The following is an 18,126-nucleotide window of genomic DNA, read 5'->3' as shown; positions in this document are numbered from 1 at the left end:
TTCCCTGTTTGGGGGATTCTGTCTTTGAAGCTTTCCAGTATGTTCCTTTTTTTTTTCTTCTTCCAATGAACACCTATTTCTTGTGTTATGTCCCCAACGTCTTCCAAAAGCAAAGGAAAATATCACCTCTATAACTCCTTTGTCTTCATTCAACTACACCATATATCAATAGGAGGCATTGGTCATTTGGATCTCTGCCAACTGCCATTAGAAGCTGGTCTCCATACCTTATTTTTTAAATGATATCCGCCCATACCGATAAATAGAAGCCACATCAATAAAAGCTTTCTTACAACCATCAAGACACAAAATATTCCAAACCTATGCACCAAAGTTGGTGTAACTTGCTTTGCCATTTGTCTTGCCTTCCATGTTGACCTTCATGTAATTCCATTATTGTAGGTTGTTTTGATCTCATATATAATGTCTTTGATCATCACTTTGCGCGGCCTTGAACCTGCTTTCAATTGCATTTGCCACCCACCTAGACTTTGCAATATTATTGTTTTACACCATACCACAATTATTTTTGCAAACCACAATAACTCGGTTTAAAACTGAATGTTTAAGGATAACATCCTTAAATTCATTATGAGATGAGAACTTCAAGCTCGACTTGAAGTTAGAGTTCTTTGTCATTTCTTCTTGCTTATATCGATATTTTGGCTTTGATCCACCATCACTTAAATTTGGATAAGAGTTTTCACTCTCAATCTCTTCACTTATACAATCATCTATTACATGCCAAAAGAGAGTGTTGGTAGCACTTCTCTTTTCAATATCCGGTGGAACAAATTATTCCACCCCTCAACACCTTCAACTCTATCATTGACACTTTCATTGGCACCATCAATACCCTGTACTCCCTCATTCGCCCCATCGTCACCTTGAACTCCCTCATTCACCTCCTTATCAGTAACCCTAACCTGACCCCCCTCTCCTCCTCCCGGCAAGTGTCTTCATCCTCCTCCCTAGAGACTTCCCCAAAGACAAATCGACTTTGCTCAAGTTCACTTGCATTTTAGATACTAAACTAGCACATTAAATCACCATTTAAACTCATACACCTTTCCTACTCCCTAGAATATTTTCATACTCTAATCACTAATGTCATCCACATTTACCACCACCGTATACACACCTTATTCCACACCCTATTATTTTTTTGAGCATTGTTATACTGCACGACGGTTAACATGCACGACTTGCACAACAATTGAAATCAACCAATCAGCTGGATATACACGTAAGGTGAGGAGAGAGAAAATTGAATTGTAAAACTAGAAACCACATGTCATGTGCTGTCGTGGCCATTTTAGTCATGCCACACAACATTTCCCTATTTTTTTTTCAACTTTTAAGCAAACCCAAATGTAAGCATTCACTTAACCAGCTAATCACTTAACATAAGAACTATAATGAGGAAGACAAACTTTACTTATTTTATTAACATTGATAACTAAAAAGTAAAATCTACAAATAAAAAATTTGGAGGGACCGAATCTAATCTAATTTACCCCAATTTACATGGACTAACATATTTAATACTTACTAATATTTTTCCCAACTTTAAAATAGACAATTGGTTCCAAATTAGTGTTAGTTATTTGTTTGATTTTATTTAGAAAAAATGAAAAAGAGAAAGAAAAAGAGGAAAGGTCGATATCATTCTATTTTGCTGAGGAAGCATTGTCTTTTGTGTTCTTTGCATTACAAGTTTCACCATGAAAAGCTACGAAGGAAGGTGGTGGTTGTCGTTGTCGGATACCATAAACCTGTCACCGACATATGAAGTTGAAGAAGAAGAAGAAGAGGCCACCCCATTTCTCTGTTTGGCCTAATTCCTCTGTAATCTCAAATGGGTCGTCGCCAAAATGACTCAGATGTTGGTCGATTCACGCTTCTCATCCTCTTCTTGATGGGTGCAATTTCCTGTTCTACGGTGTATCTCTTCATCACCGTGATCTTCAGGCCGAGTAGCAGTGCATCTGTGTCTTCAATGCAGGGTTTGGATGAGAAGGGTGGTGGTGTTGATGATGATGTGGTGGGGAGGGGAGAAGAAGGGCAATGTTGTAGAGGGGTTGAGCATTTGGAGCTGTGGGGTGATGCTGTGAAATGGGGTGCTGAATTTAAGGTTAATTCTTCAGAGGATTGTTGCATGGCTTGTAAGAAGATGTGTCAAGGTGATGGTGGACCTTGTGTGTGTAATTCATGGGTGTTTTGTGGAGATAGAGAGGCGTGTGGACCTAGATTTGGTGAGGTACTGTTGTAAATTCTGCCATCTCTCATTGTTTTATCACTATGCTTGATGGTATCTAAAATTTTATTTAGGGTCCAGGATTTTGTGTTTCTTATGAATCTTGTTTCCATAATTATGGCAGTAATATTATGTTTTCTGAGTCCTGCAACAGCATCATGATCGCAATTGTAACCGCATTTGTTTGTAATTACCTGCAATTTTAAGGATCACCGCGTTACCACTACTGCAACAACAATTTAAAATATGCTTGTTACTGCAGTGATGAGCTCATTAAGAACTCAAGTGTAAATGCTAAGAATGAATAGTGTGTTATGTAAATGAACGATATAGCATGTATTTGTAGGTCGGTGCTCGTGGTTGTCTGTGCGAGTGTGAGGTAACCCCTTTAAGCTGGACTTCTGAGCGGGCAGATGGCCATTTGGCTGTTCTGCCTCAGCTCGTTGTGTCTCGGTCTTCAGGTGACCGGGCAGGCGCTGGCCGGCCGGGCAGGACGCTTCTTCCTGAGTCATTCAGCCCGGCCTTATGGTGAATGCTTAAAACATGTCTTTTGGGCGGCTGAGAGGTTCTCAGGCTGGGTGGCTTAGAAATCGGCTGGAACAGTAGTGTTAGGGGTACAGGATGGAACATGAACGTGTGTTCACACTTCACACTGTTTCTTTCTGGTTCCCTCTTTATAGTAGAGCCAAGTAACCAACATGTACTATTTTCTTAATCTAGTTCTGTTTTATTTTTAAGATGCAACAAATATTGAGTAGAATTCATATGTTATGTTGCTTCCGGTTCTTAAGCACAAATATCAGAGTTTGCTTGGCAGGAATAAAATGGAATAATTAGGGGGAAGGTATAAGGATGTATTAAGTTATGTTTGTCTAAGCACACCTGAACCTGGTGATCTTTGATACCAACGATCTCTTGCTAACATATAACTACGTGTTTGAACACCAGAGCACCAGTTGAGTATAATGTAAATGGACTTTCATCCAAATCCTTAAGAAGAGTAAGTTCACTTTTGTCTCGAAGTGAGTGCTAATGCATGTTTGCATTGGTGCCACTGCAAACGGGTATCCAAACATAGCCTAAGTGGCTGACTTACATTGCTTGTTTGCTTGATTAATTAACATTATCATAAATGAACACGAGGTTGTAGTTCCATTTTGTATAGATTCATTTATTACCAAAAACGCGTAAAAGATTTAATTTACTGGAATATTTCTCCAAAGTATTTTCCCTCTGAAGATGCTTAAATTGGTCAGTATATGAGCCTAAAACCTACCTTTCTTATTAATATTAATGCCTTTAATTTTTTCCTACTTGCCAGTTGGTTCTTAGTCAACCAGATGTACATTGTTCTGTTTTTTGGATACTTGACACATAGTGGACTTGCAGAGACCATCATTCAGATCTTTTTTGATAGATATTAATCTAGGTGGCTTAATGCCTTTGTGCTTTAACTGAATTATACCCATGAATTGGTTATGATTATATCTTGATTTGGAATTTTGGTTTGGCATCATAGTACTGTCATTGTAAATACATGGTATTTTGGCTGGAGTAGTTTATTATTGCTTGAAATGTACAATTGTTAAGGTACTCCTGTCCTTTAGGCATAAATCTTAGATGTACTTTATCCTAATCTTATATTATTACATGTTCTCATTTCAGTGTTGGTTAAAACGACAAAAAGATGCTTTAAACCCTGATCGACGAGACTCGGGAGATAAAGTTATGTGGACTTCTGGGTTTGTCTTTGACAAGGGAGAGGTAGGAATAATATATTATCATAATTAGTTCTTGGAATTGCTTCATTTTAAGAACTGAATTCATAAAAATGAATTTTGTGTTTTCATGATCTTGAAGTCTTCATATTATAAGATTCATATCATCTTTCTCTCCATAAATGTATTTAATGTGTAAGACTAGCAATGCTTTATGTACACTGTAATGTGCTCAAAATATATTTGAAATATACTTGTATTCTGTGCTCATCTTTAAGCTACTATGATTGTTATATATGTCTTTTAGTTTTTCTAATTCTTTGTTTTGATTATACATTTTTACTTTTAGGGAATTGTTGGTCTGGAAACTGACTATGGAATTCTTCGAATGAAAGTAAGCATTTCTATATTTATCTTCTCATTGCTTTCTTTTATCTTGGTTATTTTTATCCAATTTGCAGATCATGTCTTGCATTTTATCATCTTTCTATTGTCTATTTCGTTAATGTTTAATCCAGCAAATGTGGAATGCCCAGTGTTTGTGGAACTCATACAACTATTAGTAGATTGGTTATTTGCTTCTCGATACATACGTGCAGTCGTGCATGTATGTGTTAGAAGGAGAGAGACAGATGCCTCACTTACATATAAAAAAACTTTTCTGAGCTTTTAGCTCATGCTTTTGTTTGGTTGATTAGCTTTTTTTCTTTGTTTTCACCTATAGTCTGGCACAAGTTCAATATTGTATTAGAATGCAAGTTTCAATAGAGAAAGACAAGAGGTGACTCAAGGCTAGGTTGGTATAAATTTTACTAAGCCGTAGTTTTAGCTGAATATATTGAAAATATTAGCATCTTGTCCTCATACTTCCCTTTAGTGTTGGAGGGTGGTGTTTAGGTTTGAACTCTACTTCTGGCTCTACCCTTGTGTGTCTTCTCTAGGTATTAATCATGCTGCTTAATATGACTTGTAATGCTATGTCATGACCAGCATCAGGATATAATGATTTGAATGCTTACTGGTTTATGATAATCTAAAGTTCATCTAGTTGCTAAGTAGATATATTGAAATGAGGAAATCGAAGGAATGTGTTCTCACCACCATATAGTGAGAGCTAATTTAATTTAACTTAATTTTTCATTCCCATCCAGTTCCCATCTACTTTTGAATGGAGCACGCTGAGTAGTGTTCCTCTATTTTACTAGAGTCAAAGATGAATGTCATTTCCTAACAACCCTTTTATGAACATTCCTTCCTACAGCTTTTGCCTGAGTGTTCTCCAGAGTCTGTTGCCTACATTCTTGAGCTGTTGGCATTGCCTCATTGTGTTGGTTGCCAGATTTATCGTGCTGAAAGCCGGGGAAACTTTTGGGACTCAGAAGGAAACCATATAAAGAAGGTGAGGTTCATTATGTTAATTGTTATTCTTAATCGTGCATATCTATTATGTGGACATTGTAGAAGAAACCTGGTCTATCTTGAAAGAAAATGTCCAGAATCATATTTTTATCTTTGCTTCATTTCAGTTTTTTACTGTGAACTTGTTTTGAAGATTGCAGTTAAGCCAGTTTAAGTACTACTGTAGTTCTAGTTTAATATTTACCACTTGCCAAAGAAAAACACATCGAAGATTTTTAAACCGCAGGCTTAGTAATTATACTCCAAATGCTGAATTCTGGTTATCCTATTTTCAATTTAAATGATTTTAATTCTTTTTGTTTTTCCCCATTTCTCTACATCAATATTTGTTCGAATTATATATGTTTTGGTTTCTTTGTTTTACTGCTTTGCATATAATTTTTACTCTCAACACTTTGTGGCAATGTGGCCTTTGTTCTTCTTTACAAGCCCTAAAGAAGAAAATAAAAGGGGGACAAAGAAAATCTAGTGGCTCCACTATTGGAAAAAATCTGAAATATTCTTGTAGTATGTTGATAGCTACTCCAATCGTTTAGCCGGTTAATAGTTTAGTTTGTTAAAGTTTAGTTAGTTTTAGGGAGTTTCAGTAGTTGTGAAATATAAATAATAGTTTAGTGAGAGTAGGGGTATCTGTTGGATCATTTGTAATTGGGAATAGGGAGAGTCCAGGTTCTGTCGAATAACTTGGGTGTTACATCAATGATATCAGTGTTTTCTTTCTTCTTCTTTGGCTGGTTCCTATCATATGTACCCCACTATTGACACTTGTCCCATGAATGGGTTAGTTTTTCCTTTTTTTTTTGAAGTTTTTTAAATTTAAAATAGAATAAAACTGAACGTTTGGGGGAGAATGAACAGTGCCGCCTTCGGTACTATAGGAGGACCAAAATATTGCTCTCACTTTTGAGGCTTCCTCACACGGTACTGGTCTCATCATGTGCCTGCGCCTGCTTCATTTACGTCTTATCTTTTTTCTTCTGAATTTTTTAAAGTCTGTCTCTGGACTGGGGAAACATATCCCGTGCTAGATGCCTTGTTCTTATGTTCAACTTTTGTATAACTTACCTTCTGGTTATTGATTTATTGACCTCTATATGTGATATGTTTTTGAATATGAATGTTAATGCAGGCTCCATTTGGTCCTCCTTTTGCACTAATTCAAGGAACACTTGAATCCCATGGCTCTATATTCAAGGATATTCCAAAAGAACACTGTCCTTCCATAAGGAGAGGGTCTGTTGCATGGGTTGGTTCTGGTCCAGAATTCTTCATAAGCCTCGCAAATCACAAGGAATGGAGAAATGCATATACTGTGTTTGGCTCTGTTCTATCTGAAGATATGGAAATTTTAGAGAAAATTGCTCAGCTTCCAACTAAATCAGAGGTTTTGAGTAATATTGATGTCTCTATCTTGGAGAGCCCACTTTCATTACGGTTTCGGAGGATTTACACAGAGTCTTAAATCCTCAAATCTATATGAAGCTCTAGATCAATTGAGGTGCAGAAACTGTTATATCTTGATTCCATTTGTTCATTGTAACAAAACTTTACCAGTTCCTTTATCAAATGATACTGGTTTCAATCTATCAAGGCATTACATAAATGGATCACGGTCTCAAGTTACTTCTCTACGTGCTTGAAGGGATTTGAATCATGCAGATATTCCGGCACCAAATTTGTAGCTGGTGTTATTTCAAAGAACACAAGTAGTTTGGTAGGTATATGACTTTGAGGATATTTCTGATTCTTTTGTTTTATATTTTTCTCCTTTTCCTGTATAGATGTACAAGAAAGGGTAAAAGAAAGGACATCCATTTACAAAGATACAAGCTTGAGGATACAAATTAGTGGATATTTCTTGATTTACTTATTAAGATGTGGGGATAAGATATAGAATATAATTGACTTGGTTGTATGCTCAATGCAGAAGTTGTGTGGTGTATTCTTTTAGTCTTAGTCTTCATATCCCTCTCATTCAAAAAAGGATTTTCATGGTGTATTTTGCAGTAGTTTCTAATTTATGTTTAAGAACTATTAGGTTTCTCATATTGCCCCATCATTATTAAATTAAAATTGAAAATACATACAAGGCAAGATGGAGAAATGTGTTTGAATTTCTGTGCATAACTGTTTATACTATTGATTAAATTTTTCTAGTTTTTTTTTTTTTTTTTTTGGTCAATAAATTTTTCTAGTTTTTTTTTTTTTTTTTTTTTTTTTTTTTTTTTTTTTGGTCAATTAAATTTTTCTAGTTTTAGATACAGTTTTATTTGTTTCTTGGTGCACCTTCAATTTTTGTAAATGCATTTTAGAAAGTTCAGTGATAAAATTTGGGCTTAAATTTCAGAACTTTTTCTCTTACCTGGTAGCTTCTGATCCAGTTCGAAAACTTGCAATTATTAATTAGCTTGGAGGTGTTTGTAAACTTCTAAAATTGTGCATCTTAGTGTAATGACTAATGAGGTTAATTCATAAGTGAGTTTAATAGATATATACTAATTTTTTTTTGCTTCATCGGAAAATTATAGATATATACTAATCTAAGCACTTTATAATAAAATAAAAGAATTAAACAATGATAAAAAAAAGTAAAGAGATGAGATTTTTTTTTCGGTACATCGGAAAGTTAAAGAGATGAGATTTAATATATGTGTAAAACGGTGTGATTATTATTTATTTATTTATTAAAAAAGTTAGTTCTTGCGAAAATCAACTGTGATAAAAATAATCCTTAACAATATAATTTTATTGTTTTTGAGTAGTTTCACTTTTTTCATTGTCTTTGGTCCACACTTTTCTCATTGTCTACTTCTCTTATGCTGTTATCCCTCGTTCAGTTAGATTCAAAAATATTTGTTTAGATGAGAAAATTGTTGGGATTTTTTGTTGTTACACTTGGAAAAAGTAATTGTTGGGATTAGTTGTTTATCCAATGCCAAATATCTGTTAGAGTTTTTTGAAATTTCAATAAGTCAAGAACTAGATTTGGTTGATAAATGGTTTAAAATAAATATAATTTGAATAATCAGACTAGTCTTAATATAAATTTGTATTGCAAAATAACCAAAATTATATAATAAAAAGGTTAATTATTGCTCTAAGTTAATGATTGCTCTAACTAAAAACTGTTCCTGAAAATATACATTATTATATGTTTTAGTATTTGCCATTAATTAAGTTTTACTTACAGGGAATCACACAATGATGAATCACCCTTACTTTTTTGGTTTTTTTATTTAATTTCGCACAATGCGATCCACCTATATGCACAACTCAATGCTACCTAAACTTTGCATATGAGAAACACATGTGAAATACATAAGCAAAATTTAATGGCAATGATTGAGTTATGTACATAAGTGGATCTCACAATGTCAAATTAGATAAAAATATTGAGTATGAAGTGTGATTCATCATTCTATGAGTCACCACCATAAGCAAAATTTAGTGACAATTGTATTTGAGAATGATGCGTAAAAGTAAGTTTAAAAAATAAGTATTGTTTGGTTAGAATAAATTGAAATCACTTATAGGAATAATTATTTCTTCACACCTCATTTTTTAGATGTGGAGAGGTAGAAGAAGAGAGATATGAAGAAAGGAGAGATAAAGTAAAGATGTGATAGATGATTTGATTGATAGAAAAAAGAGAAATAATAGAAAATGAAGGTGGAAAAGGAGTGAAGAGGTGTGTATATATCATAGCTCCTTTGTTAAAAACATTTGCGGCATTTTACAAGCTCTGATATGAGGACATAGCAGGATAGCACCGCCGTTTGCAAGAGTTACATAATTATATTATTGGGTAACTGCATTCACCTCACCCCGCAGATCTCTCATCTAGTTTGCAAAATTCACGAACCTCCATTCTTTCATATATCATTTAGGAAAACAGAAGGGTGGTGAGTGTTATAAACATAGATCTTAGGGGAAGTTGATGCAATGATAATAAACCTCATGGGAGGTTAGTGTAATGCTTTCAATAAAATAATGGCGGATAGTGTCTTATTAACTAATAGAGGGGATGTCAGCGCAATAATGATAAACCTCGGGGGAGGTTGTTGCAATTTTCCCTTATACTATTCATTTTACTATTTTTATTAATTATTTAATACTATTTCTTAATTATAATTTTTTATTAACATTTTTTGGTTAGAAGAGGAAGGAATTTTTTTTTATTAACATACTATCCAGTAATATTTTTAAAACTACATATATTCTATCTGACGCAATCATGTTCCACCTAAGTGTGATAAATATCAAACATCACCAAATAGTGCACCTCCTAACGATTGAACTGTTAATCTCAATGGTACAAACAACCACTCTGATCGACATTTATTAGGCATCTAACAATAATTTGTTTTAAAGGTCTTTTTATAAAATATTTTTAAGCATAAGACCTTTTATTTTTTAAGAAAAAAAAGGAAGAATATGTTAACTTTTAATAGCTGGAAATGGGATGCCATTACAATAGTTCATTGTTAAATATTATAATTATAAATTTATTTATAATATAAAATATATATTGAAATAATAATTTGAAGGGTCAAATAATAATCATAATTATATCAATACTCATTTTCAATCCAAACAACTTAAAAAAAACCTCATTCTCTTTTTATATTCTATCATTTTATATTCTTTCCTCTTATATTCATTCCTATTATGTTCATTCCTCTTATATTCATTTCTTTTATTTTCACCTCTACATTCAAACAAAATATTGAACTGTTTGGAAGAGAGATAGAAAAGAGAGAAAGAGAGAGGATGAGTAGAGAGAAAAAAGTGAGAAATAGATTGAATTTTAAAGGTTATTTGATATGATATTGAAAAGAGAAAGAGAGAAAATTACTATTTGTATTGAAAAACAATCTTATTCAACTTTGCAAATTTTCCGACAATTTAAAGAAACATGCTTTGGTAAAAAGAAGAGTAACACACATAACCATATCTCTTTTTAATGAGGAAAAGACGGCAAAAAAGTGTTGAATCCACCTTGCAACCCCTCTCTTGCACCAAACAAGAGAGGTTTTACCCTCTGTTCTCTCTATCTCTCTCCCAGTATTTCTCTCTTATTTAATTATCCAATAATTATATTTTCACACCTAAAAAATAATGTGTGGAGAGGTAGAGGAAGAGAGAGATAGGAAGAAAGGAGAAAGAAAGTAAAGATGTGATAGATGATTTGATTGATAGAAAAAAGAAAAATAGATAGAAATGAAGGTGAAAAAGGAGTGAAGAGGTATATATATCATAACTCTTAATTCTCTTCCAACAAATATAGTGTAACACATTTTATGATGGGTGCAGATGCACCTTCTCATCTTTTTTTAGTTTTCTCTCTCCAATAAATGCGAAACTTTTTATTTTTTAGTTTTCTCTCTCCAATAAATGCGAAACTTTTTATTTATTTATGCTATTTCTATTCATCATTTCTTTCTATGTCACTCTTTTATCTCCCTCATATCACCTAACATTTTTATTATTCAATTCTCCTTTCTTCAATTTTATGTCGGTGGATTGTCTATGATATGAACAACCACATATCCATAAATCCCATTGCAATGTCATTTTCCTTCTTCCACCACTAATAATAGCACCGCACCACACCACACCAATTTTTGTCCCTCCTCTCGGTCAAACCAAGCCTCTATTGCCATCACACCATCACCAAAAAGGCAAAAACCAAAACAAACCCCCCATTAAAAATGTTGATTCATGAACTAATCCCAAACACTATCTCCAAAACCCAAATTTTAAAAAATTAAATAAAAACCACCCCACAACACTACTCCCCATTCCACTCCCCTCTTGGCGGTGGGTAACTTTAATGAAACACCTTAGCCTCTCTCAAACCCAAGACAACCACAACAACAAACAAATTTTGAATTTGAATTTGAATTTGATTTTGATGATAGATAGTTTGATTTGATGATGATAAGGTATTTTGATTTGGATTTGGTCATGGGCAAAGTCAGAGGTGGACCTCTCCCACCCTCGGCGCACGTTAGCCCACCCTCCCTCTCACCTAAGCGGTGGTGGCCTCCTCATCCACCCACGTCACTTAATCCAGCCGCACATCCCTCCCACCACCCCAACCCAACCCCCCTTCCTTATCATTATCCCAACATCACCACTTTTCTCTCTCCACCACCACAACCACACTCACTCTCTCTTTTCCTCTTCCACCCACCACCACCTTAACATTCACCCCCTTTTGCTATTCTACGCCACCTTAACCTCCTCCTCCTCCTCCTATAACCTAAAACTCCAATCTCTCTCCTATCCTGCGCCTCCACCATGGCTTCCCCTTCTTCCCCCACCGACTCCAACCCACCTTCCGCCGTTCCCCTCCCTCTCCCGGCTCCTCCCCCACCCGCCACCTCCTCCCGCCGCCTCCCTCCTCCCTGCTGGGGCGACCCTGAAACCGCCGCCCTCATCGACGCCTACCGCGAGAAGTGGTACTCCCTCGGCCGCACCAACCTCAAATCCACCCACTGGCAGGAGGTTGCCGACACCGTGGCCGAACGCTGCCCTAACGCCTCCCTCCCGCCGAAAACCTCCGTCCAGTGCCGCCACAAGATGGAGAAGCTCCGTAAACGCTACAGATCTGAGATGCAGCGCCTCCGATCTCTCCCTGTGCCGCGCTCACGCGCCTCCTCGTCGTGGGTGCACTTCAAATCCATGGATTCCATGGAGAAAGGGCCATCGCCTCCGAAACCTGAACCTCTCTCCAACAACAACAACAACCACCTCGATGATCCTGAAGATCTCGACGACGACGAGATTTATGAAGAATTCAAAAACGGGGGTTCCAACACGAGGAGCCTTGACAAATTCTACCGCAACGGAATGGGTGGTAGCGGCGGCGGCGGCGGGTTTCGTATCCGGATCCCAACCGGGGTTAGCGTTGCGCAACCCGGATCGAAGCTTTTCGGGAACCAGAAGATGAACAACCCCTCCGATTCGGGTTCGCGAGGGTTTGCTAACGGCGGAAACAGGGGTGTGAAGGAGAGGCAATTCGGGTCGGGTAACAAGAGGGAGAGAGACCCGGTTGGGGAAATGGTGAGTGCGATCAAGGTTTTGCGAGATGGGTTCGTGAGGATGGAGCAGATGAAGATGGAGATGGCGAAGGAGATCGAGCAAATGCGAATGGATATGGAGATGAAGCGCACTGAGATGATCCTGGAATCGCAGCAGAGGATCGTGGAGGCTTTCGCCAAAGCTGTTTCTGAGAAGCAGAAGAAGAAAAAGGGTAACCCGGTAGCATCACCCTCTGAACAATAGCTAAATAATAATCGAAATCGAAAGTTTCTTCGATTTTCTGTGATTTTTCTCCCTAAAATGATGTTCACTAGTGTTCAGTTTTTGTTTTAGGTAGTGTGATATTGTTGCTATATACTGTGATCTGCTACTTTCTTTCTATATTTTCATGGGTAATTTTTGGTACTTTTTAGGATCATATGTTGTGTGAACTGTGAATTTAGCTTTTATAGTATCTGATTTTTCTAATGTTAAATGTTAATCATGTGGTGTCAGTGTCACTACCTTGTATTTTAATTGAAATTATTTAACTCAGTGAACACAGTTTTGTCGAAATCATGATTTCAGTGCTTGGTTAAGTTGGCATATCTATACCCAGGTGGGGGAGACATAGTTTAGCTGTTGTGTTTTGCTGAGACCATTTGTCATGTGTGATGGTAGAAAAGTGCTGAAGATTTCATTTTAACAATGTCAGCAATGTGATTGAGACAAAGTTCTGCTGTTGTGTTTTGCTAAGACCATTTGTCATGTGTGATGGTAGTAAAGTGTCATGATTTCATTTTAACAATTTCAGCAATTTAGTTAAGATTAGAGATTTGTAAAGAGAATCTGAGGCTAGCCCTGTGTGATGCCAACAAATTTTCTGTGTGTCTGATGTTTTCTGTCGTTTTCTAGTGGATTTTTAGTTAATGTGTTCTTAATAAAATCCTATGGTGTTTTGGGAAATGATGCTAATTTGTTCTGGTTGAAATTGTCTTTTAAGAAGTCCCAGACCACGTCATGTTCTGTCAATTTAGCATGATTTATAGTCATCTTATATGGTAAAAGAATGAATTTGTATTATGACATTGAATGATGGATGGTGTACATGATATTATTGCATAACAGTTCCCACACATGCTGAAAATCAGGTTTTTTGCAACATTAGCAATTGTAAGCATGCCGTATAGTAACAGATGGCAAAAGAATGAATTTGCATTATGACATTGAATGGTGTAATTAATACATTGTATGTTGCATCACATTTCTCACACATGCTCAGAAGCAGGTTTTGCAACATTTACAGTTGTAAGCATGCCTTCTAGTAAAATGTTGTAGGAACTGGTTGGGAAGCTGATGAAGGTTGCCCCTAGTTTGTGTAGGAACTTGTTGGGAAGCTGGTGAACGTTGCCGTTTGGAAACCATGTATCTGCACAGGTAAAAAGTAAAAAATCAACAAGACTAGACAACACAGTACAGACAATGTAATAAAAAAGAAAAGCAAAATAAAAGTGCAAGGGTAGGGATATGAGGGTGAATGGGTACTGTGGATGAAGTAAAAATAAAAAAGTTGGCATTTGACATTTTGATCAGTGAGTTTTGTGCAGAATGCTAAATGGAGTACAATGGTCTTGTTTGCTAAATGGCAGAGGCGAGAAAGATACGTGCCTTGTAAGGTTAGCTCTTAGGTTTCACAATGGAGCATATGGAAGAGGTTGAAGTTGAAAGTGGGAGGGAGTGAGTAAAATTTAGTTAGGGTTGGCTGTGAGGTTCGGCCGATGCCCACATTGTCACCCCGCGGACCACTTGCATAGAAACTTCACATAGTCTTGCTAAATCCTAAGAAAATTAGAAACAAAAATCAAAGATACTAGAAAGCTATAAAAATGAACATGGGTTGCCTTGCCATCCACAAAGCGATCATTTTAAGTCAATGAGCTTGAATCTCTTTGATTTATCTAGACAAGTCAGATTTCTTCCTCAAATCACAACAATGTGAAGGGATAAAGGATCATGACTAATAATTCTCCCCTTACTTGTGTCTTCTTCCTCCTCTATTTATGGAAGTAGGTTTAGTATAGAGGTCCCTCACCTATGGTGAAGGAAATCCTCTCCCTTTTAACATAAATCATCATCCCGATAGTAGCTACATATGCAAGGTTTCCTCAGTTGTCAAGGGTTAGTTCAAGTGGTAAGAGTTAGAGAATATAAGGGTTGGAAGGAAATTAAGGGTAAAAGGGGTTAGGGTTTAAATCCTGACGAATGAACTAATTTACTGGCATTACTAACCATTAAAATTTGCCTATAAAAAAATGAAAGATTTCCCCGGAATAAATGATAGGTTCAGGTCATCATGTTTGTTTAAAACTACAAAATTCACCAAAACCAAATAATTAACTACCAATCTTCACATGGACATCCTTTTAAGACCCGCATTGAGTGTCTTACTGAATCATCTTCCTCGTGTAGAGTTATCTTGGGAGGTTCATAATCCACTATTTTAGTGATTTGCTTAGTGCCAATGACATGAGATTAACATCAAGTTTGAGATCACATAAAGCACTAGAGAACTTGAAGGGGCCAATCCCACAAGGTATGGTGAACTTAGCAGGATCAACCATGTCATTCTACTGATCACTTTTAATATCTTCGAAATTCACTCCACTCTTCATGGCTTTAGCATTTGCACGTTGAGTAAAGTTAGTTTCCGTATGCCTTGGAAAGATTGTGCATGTTTTACTAGAAGAGAGACTTGATTTTTCCAAAACCTTTAGTGAAGCTTTGAATATTTTTCACCCTAATTATACTCACTTAGTCAATTTTTGTCTCAATCTTGGTTTCAACATTGGATATCCTCTTATCAAGCCTATCAAATTTTTGTATCATTCAACCTTCAATTCTAGATAGAGCCTCTATGACTAAGCGGTACAAAGTTCAATCCTTACAGACCTCAATTCTTCTAATAAGAAGTTAAATTAAAACATATGGTAGGGAACATATGTTAGAATATAATATAAAATTATTCATGTAACATTTACCAACAGTTTAAGCTTTTAGGATCATTGATTGTTTGACACATGGTATGACGTTCATACCTAATAAAAAATGGTAAATAATTAAGAAAAGTCTTATTTTTTTTTAGATAAGCATGCATTAAGAAGTCTTATAAATTAACATTCGACATCAAGTTACATATAGAAAAGACAATACAAGTTTTTCAAATGAGTAAACACAAATATGGAGGGAGAAAAATCCCAACATCTAAAATGAAATTTATTAAACATCCAATAAAATCTCAGAGAGATCATCCAAGCTAACCTCAATTTCCTTAACTTCTGCCTTTCCTTTATGCATGTGTATCCAGTTATAATAAACCACCAACGATGTCAGCAAGGCACAAATCAGGGAAAGCACAACTGCCCCAACAATTGTTACGCGAATTAGAGGCAGCTTGTATGAGCCACAAGCGACATTGATCCCCGAAGCCTTGCGCCCCAAGTCGGGAAAGTAATGCAGAGGTGCAGAAATAAGCAATAGTATGAAAAAAATCTGCACACCAGGATGCAGTGGCAAAATCAATATGAATGAGAGACCATAGAAGAGGATGAACTTCACGATGTCTACCATCACCGGAAAGAACACAGTAAATGCTTCCCCAAGGCTAATTAGCTGTGATTGTGAAACTTTAGTAGTCGCGGTTCCGAATTGGAAATCTATCGGTTTAGTAGATTTGTTTCCTTGATAAACAAGGTAGCTGCAACAGAAGAATAGCAGTGGTCCATGATAACTTGGAGGTATGCTAAGCATACTCCTAAATGTGAACAATAAACAGGTCTTTGGCCAGCTCCGGGCTTTTTCTTTTTCCTGCACAGGTTGAGGCACAGCATTTTCATTGTTGGCCTGGAAAAGAAAGGTAAGAGGTTCTGTCAATGCAGTTCCAGAATAAGTGTACGGGGCATGAGAGGCATTGGTCATGCACCGATACATGAGAGATTTTAGAACATGATCTGGAAAATTGAATTTTGTGTTTCAAACATTATATTATAGTTCTAGTAAAATTTAAAATTGCAATAAAAACATCATCTCTTCTTCTCTTTTCAAACTTCATAACTCCAATACCACTAAATCATTAGGTTCCACCCTCTCATTTCCACCATATGTTTCGGCCACCACTTTTTTCGACCACCGTAATGTCTGCTGCGAAGGCGAAAACAAAGGAAAAAAATAAGCAAGAAAATCCAGAAAAATCTTCCAAATTAACAATATTAAACCTACTTCCAAAAACTTAGGGTGGCCTCACCCAAACAAAATTTAACTTGATCTTTCAAATTACTTAATGACCAAGACTTAGTTAAGTTTTATTGGTCCATCTAGGATAGGGTAAAATCACTCTCGAGAGCGATTTAAACAATCTATATTATAAGGGTTTTTCTAATTTATCAATTGAGTAATTTTACTTCGTCCTAGTGGACTATGAGATTATTTATAAAGAATAAAAGAAAAATAATGAATTCCTTGCCCACTTAATTAACTTAAACTCTATTGTCTACTAAGAGTGAAGTAAAGTCGCCCTCATGAGTGACTTAGACACCCCCATATTATAAGAGATTGTGTAAATTACTCATGAACGTGATTTACCGCAACATAATGGAATTTGGATCTTATTAGAAATAAAATAAAGGAAAAAGTATAAATTTCGTACGCACTCATCTTATATTTTTTACATCTCAGAAGTGATTTAGGTCCCGTGTGGGAAAACAACTAAATTAAGAGCTTATGGTCATAAGCGATTATAAGTGCTTATGGCATAAGCGATTATTCATAAGCTACTTTTTAAAATTTGTTGAAATAAATTGAAAATAAGCTATATATAAACATAAACTCGTTTTCATAAGCCATCATGAGTAGCTTATAAAAATAAGCTCAAAACAGCGATGGTAGGTCATAAGCTGTTTCCATAAGCTCTCTCAAACACTTACAGAAACCTTTATGCTATCAGATAAGCTCAAATAAACTCTTCCAAACGGGGCCTTATACAACCTATATTATAAGAGATTGTCTAAATTACTTATGAGAGCGACTTATCGCACCCTAATGGACTAATCGGATAATTTTTTAAATAAAGACAAAAAGATAAAATTTGTTACACGGTTATCTTAAATTCTATTAGTTCACATTTAATTACCTCATATTATTGAATAATTATATCTGCACACCTCATTTTTGAGGTGTGAGGTGTGGAAGAAGGCAGAGATATGAAAAAATGAGAAGAAAAAAAAATAAAGATGTGATAGGTGATTTGATTGATAAAAAAGAGAAAATAGATAGAAAATGAAGGTGAAAAATGGGGGGTGTGCTTTTTTTTGGTACATCGGAAAGATAAATTGCACCTGTCAGGAATCGATCCCTGGATCTCCCCCTACTCAGCCTATATGTCCTCCAACTCCTATCACTTGAGCCATCATACGAGGGCAAATGGGTGGGGTGTATCATAATTCCATATTATTTATTAAAAACACCAACCTCATATTTTAATAATAATTCTTTGCAAAATCCAGACTATCGAGTCTCAAAGGTTTCTTTTTATCCTAAACTATGATTTTTTTTTGCTAAATAGATTTTTCAAAAAAGTTTATAGTTTATTTAGTAAATATGTATGTTCTAAACCTAGTAACATCCAGGCCAAATCCCTCTTGTGGTCCCCTG

General features: G+C 35.8%; 2 protein-coding genes across 2 annotated transcripts; both read left to right on the top strand.

The window, feature by feature from the left end:
* Positions 1 to 1,661: 1,661 nt before the first annotated feature.
* Positions 1,662 to 7,452, top strand: LOC130728425 (uncharacterized). Its single transcript, XM_057579889.1, has 5 exons — positions 1,662 to 2,260; positions 3,923 to 4,021; positions 4,325 to 4,369; positions 5,237 to 5,374; positions 6,524 to 7,452. Exons 1-5 carry the CDS (start codon positions 1,859 to 1,861, stop codon positions 6,854 to 6,856), a joined length of 1,017 nt encoding a protein of 338 aa, XP_057435872.1. The 5' UTR covers positions 1,662 to 1,858; the 3' UTR covers positions 6,857 to 7,452.
* Positions 7,453 to 11,106: 3,654 nt separating this feature from the next.
* LOC130728424 (trihelix transcription factor ENAP1-like) lies at positions 11,107 to 12,909 on the top strand. The gene has a single exon (XM_057579888.1). The coding sequence runs from the start codon at positions 11,698 to 11,700 to the stop codon at positions 12,682 to 12,684; it is 987 nt and encodes a 328-aa protein (XP_057435871.1). The 5' UTR covers positions 11,107 to 11,697; the 3' UTR covers positions 12,685 to 12,909.
* The last annotated feature ends 5,217 nt before the right edge of the window (positions 12,910 to 18,126 follow it).

The sequence above is a fragment of the Lotus japonicus genome, chromosome 1, assembly GCF_012489685.1.
Source record: "Lotus japonicus ecotype B-129 chromosome 1, LjGifu_v1.2".
NCBI classification, from domain to species: Eukaryota; Viridiplantae; Streptophyta; class Magnoliopsida; order Fabales; family Fabaceae; genus Lotus; species Lotus japonicus.
This window is presented reverse-complemented; position numbering and strand designations above follow the sequence as displayed.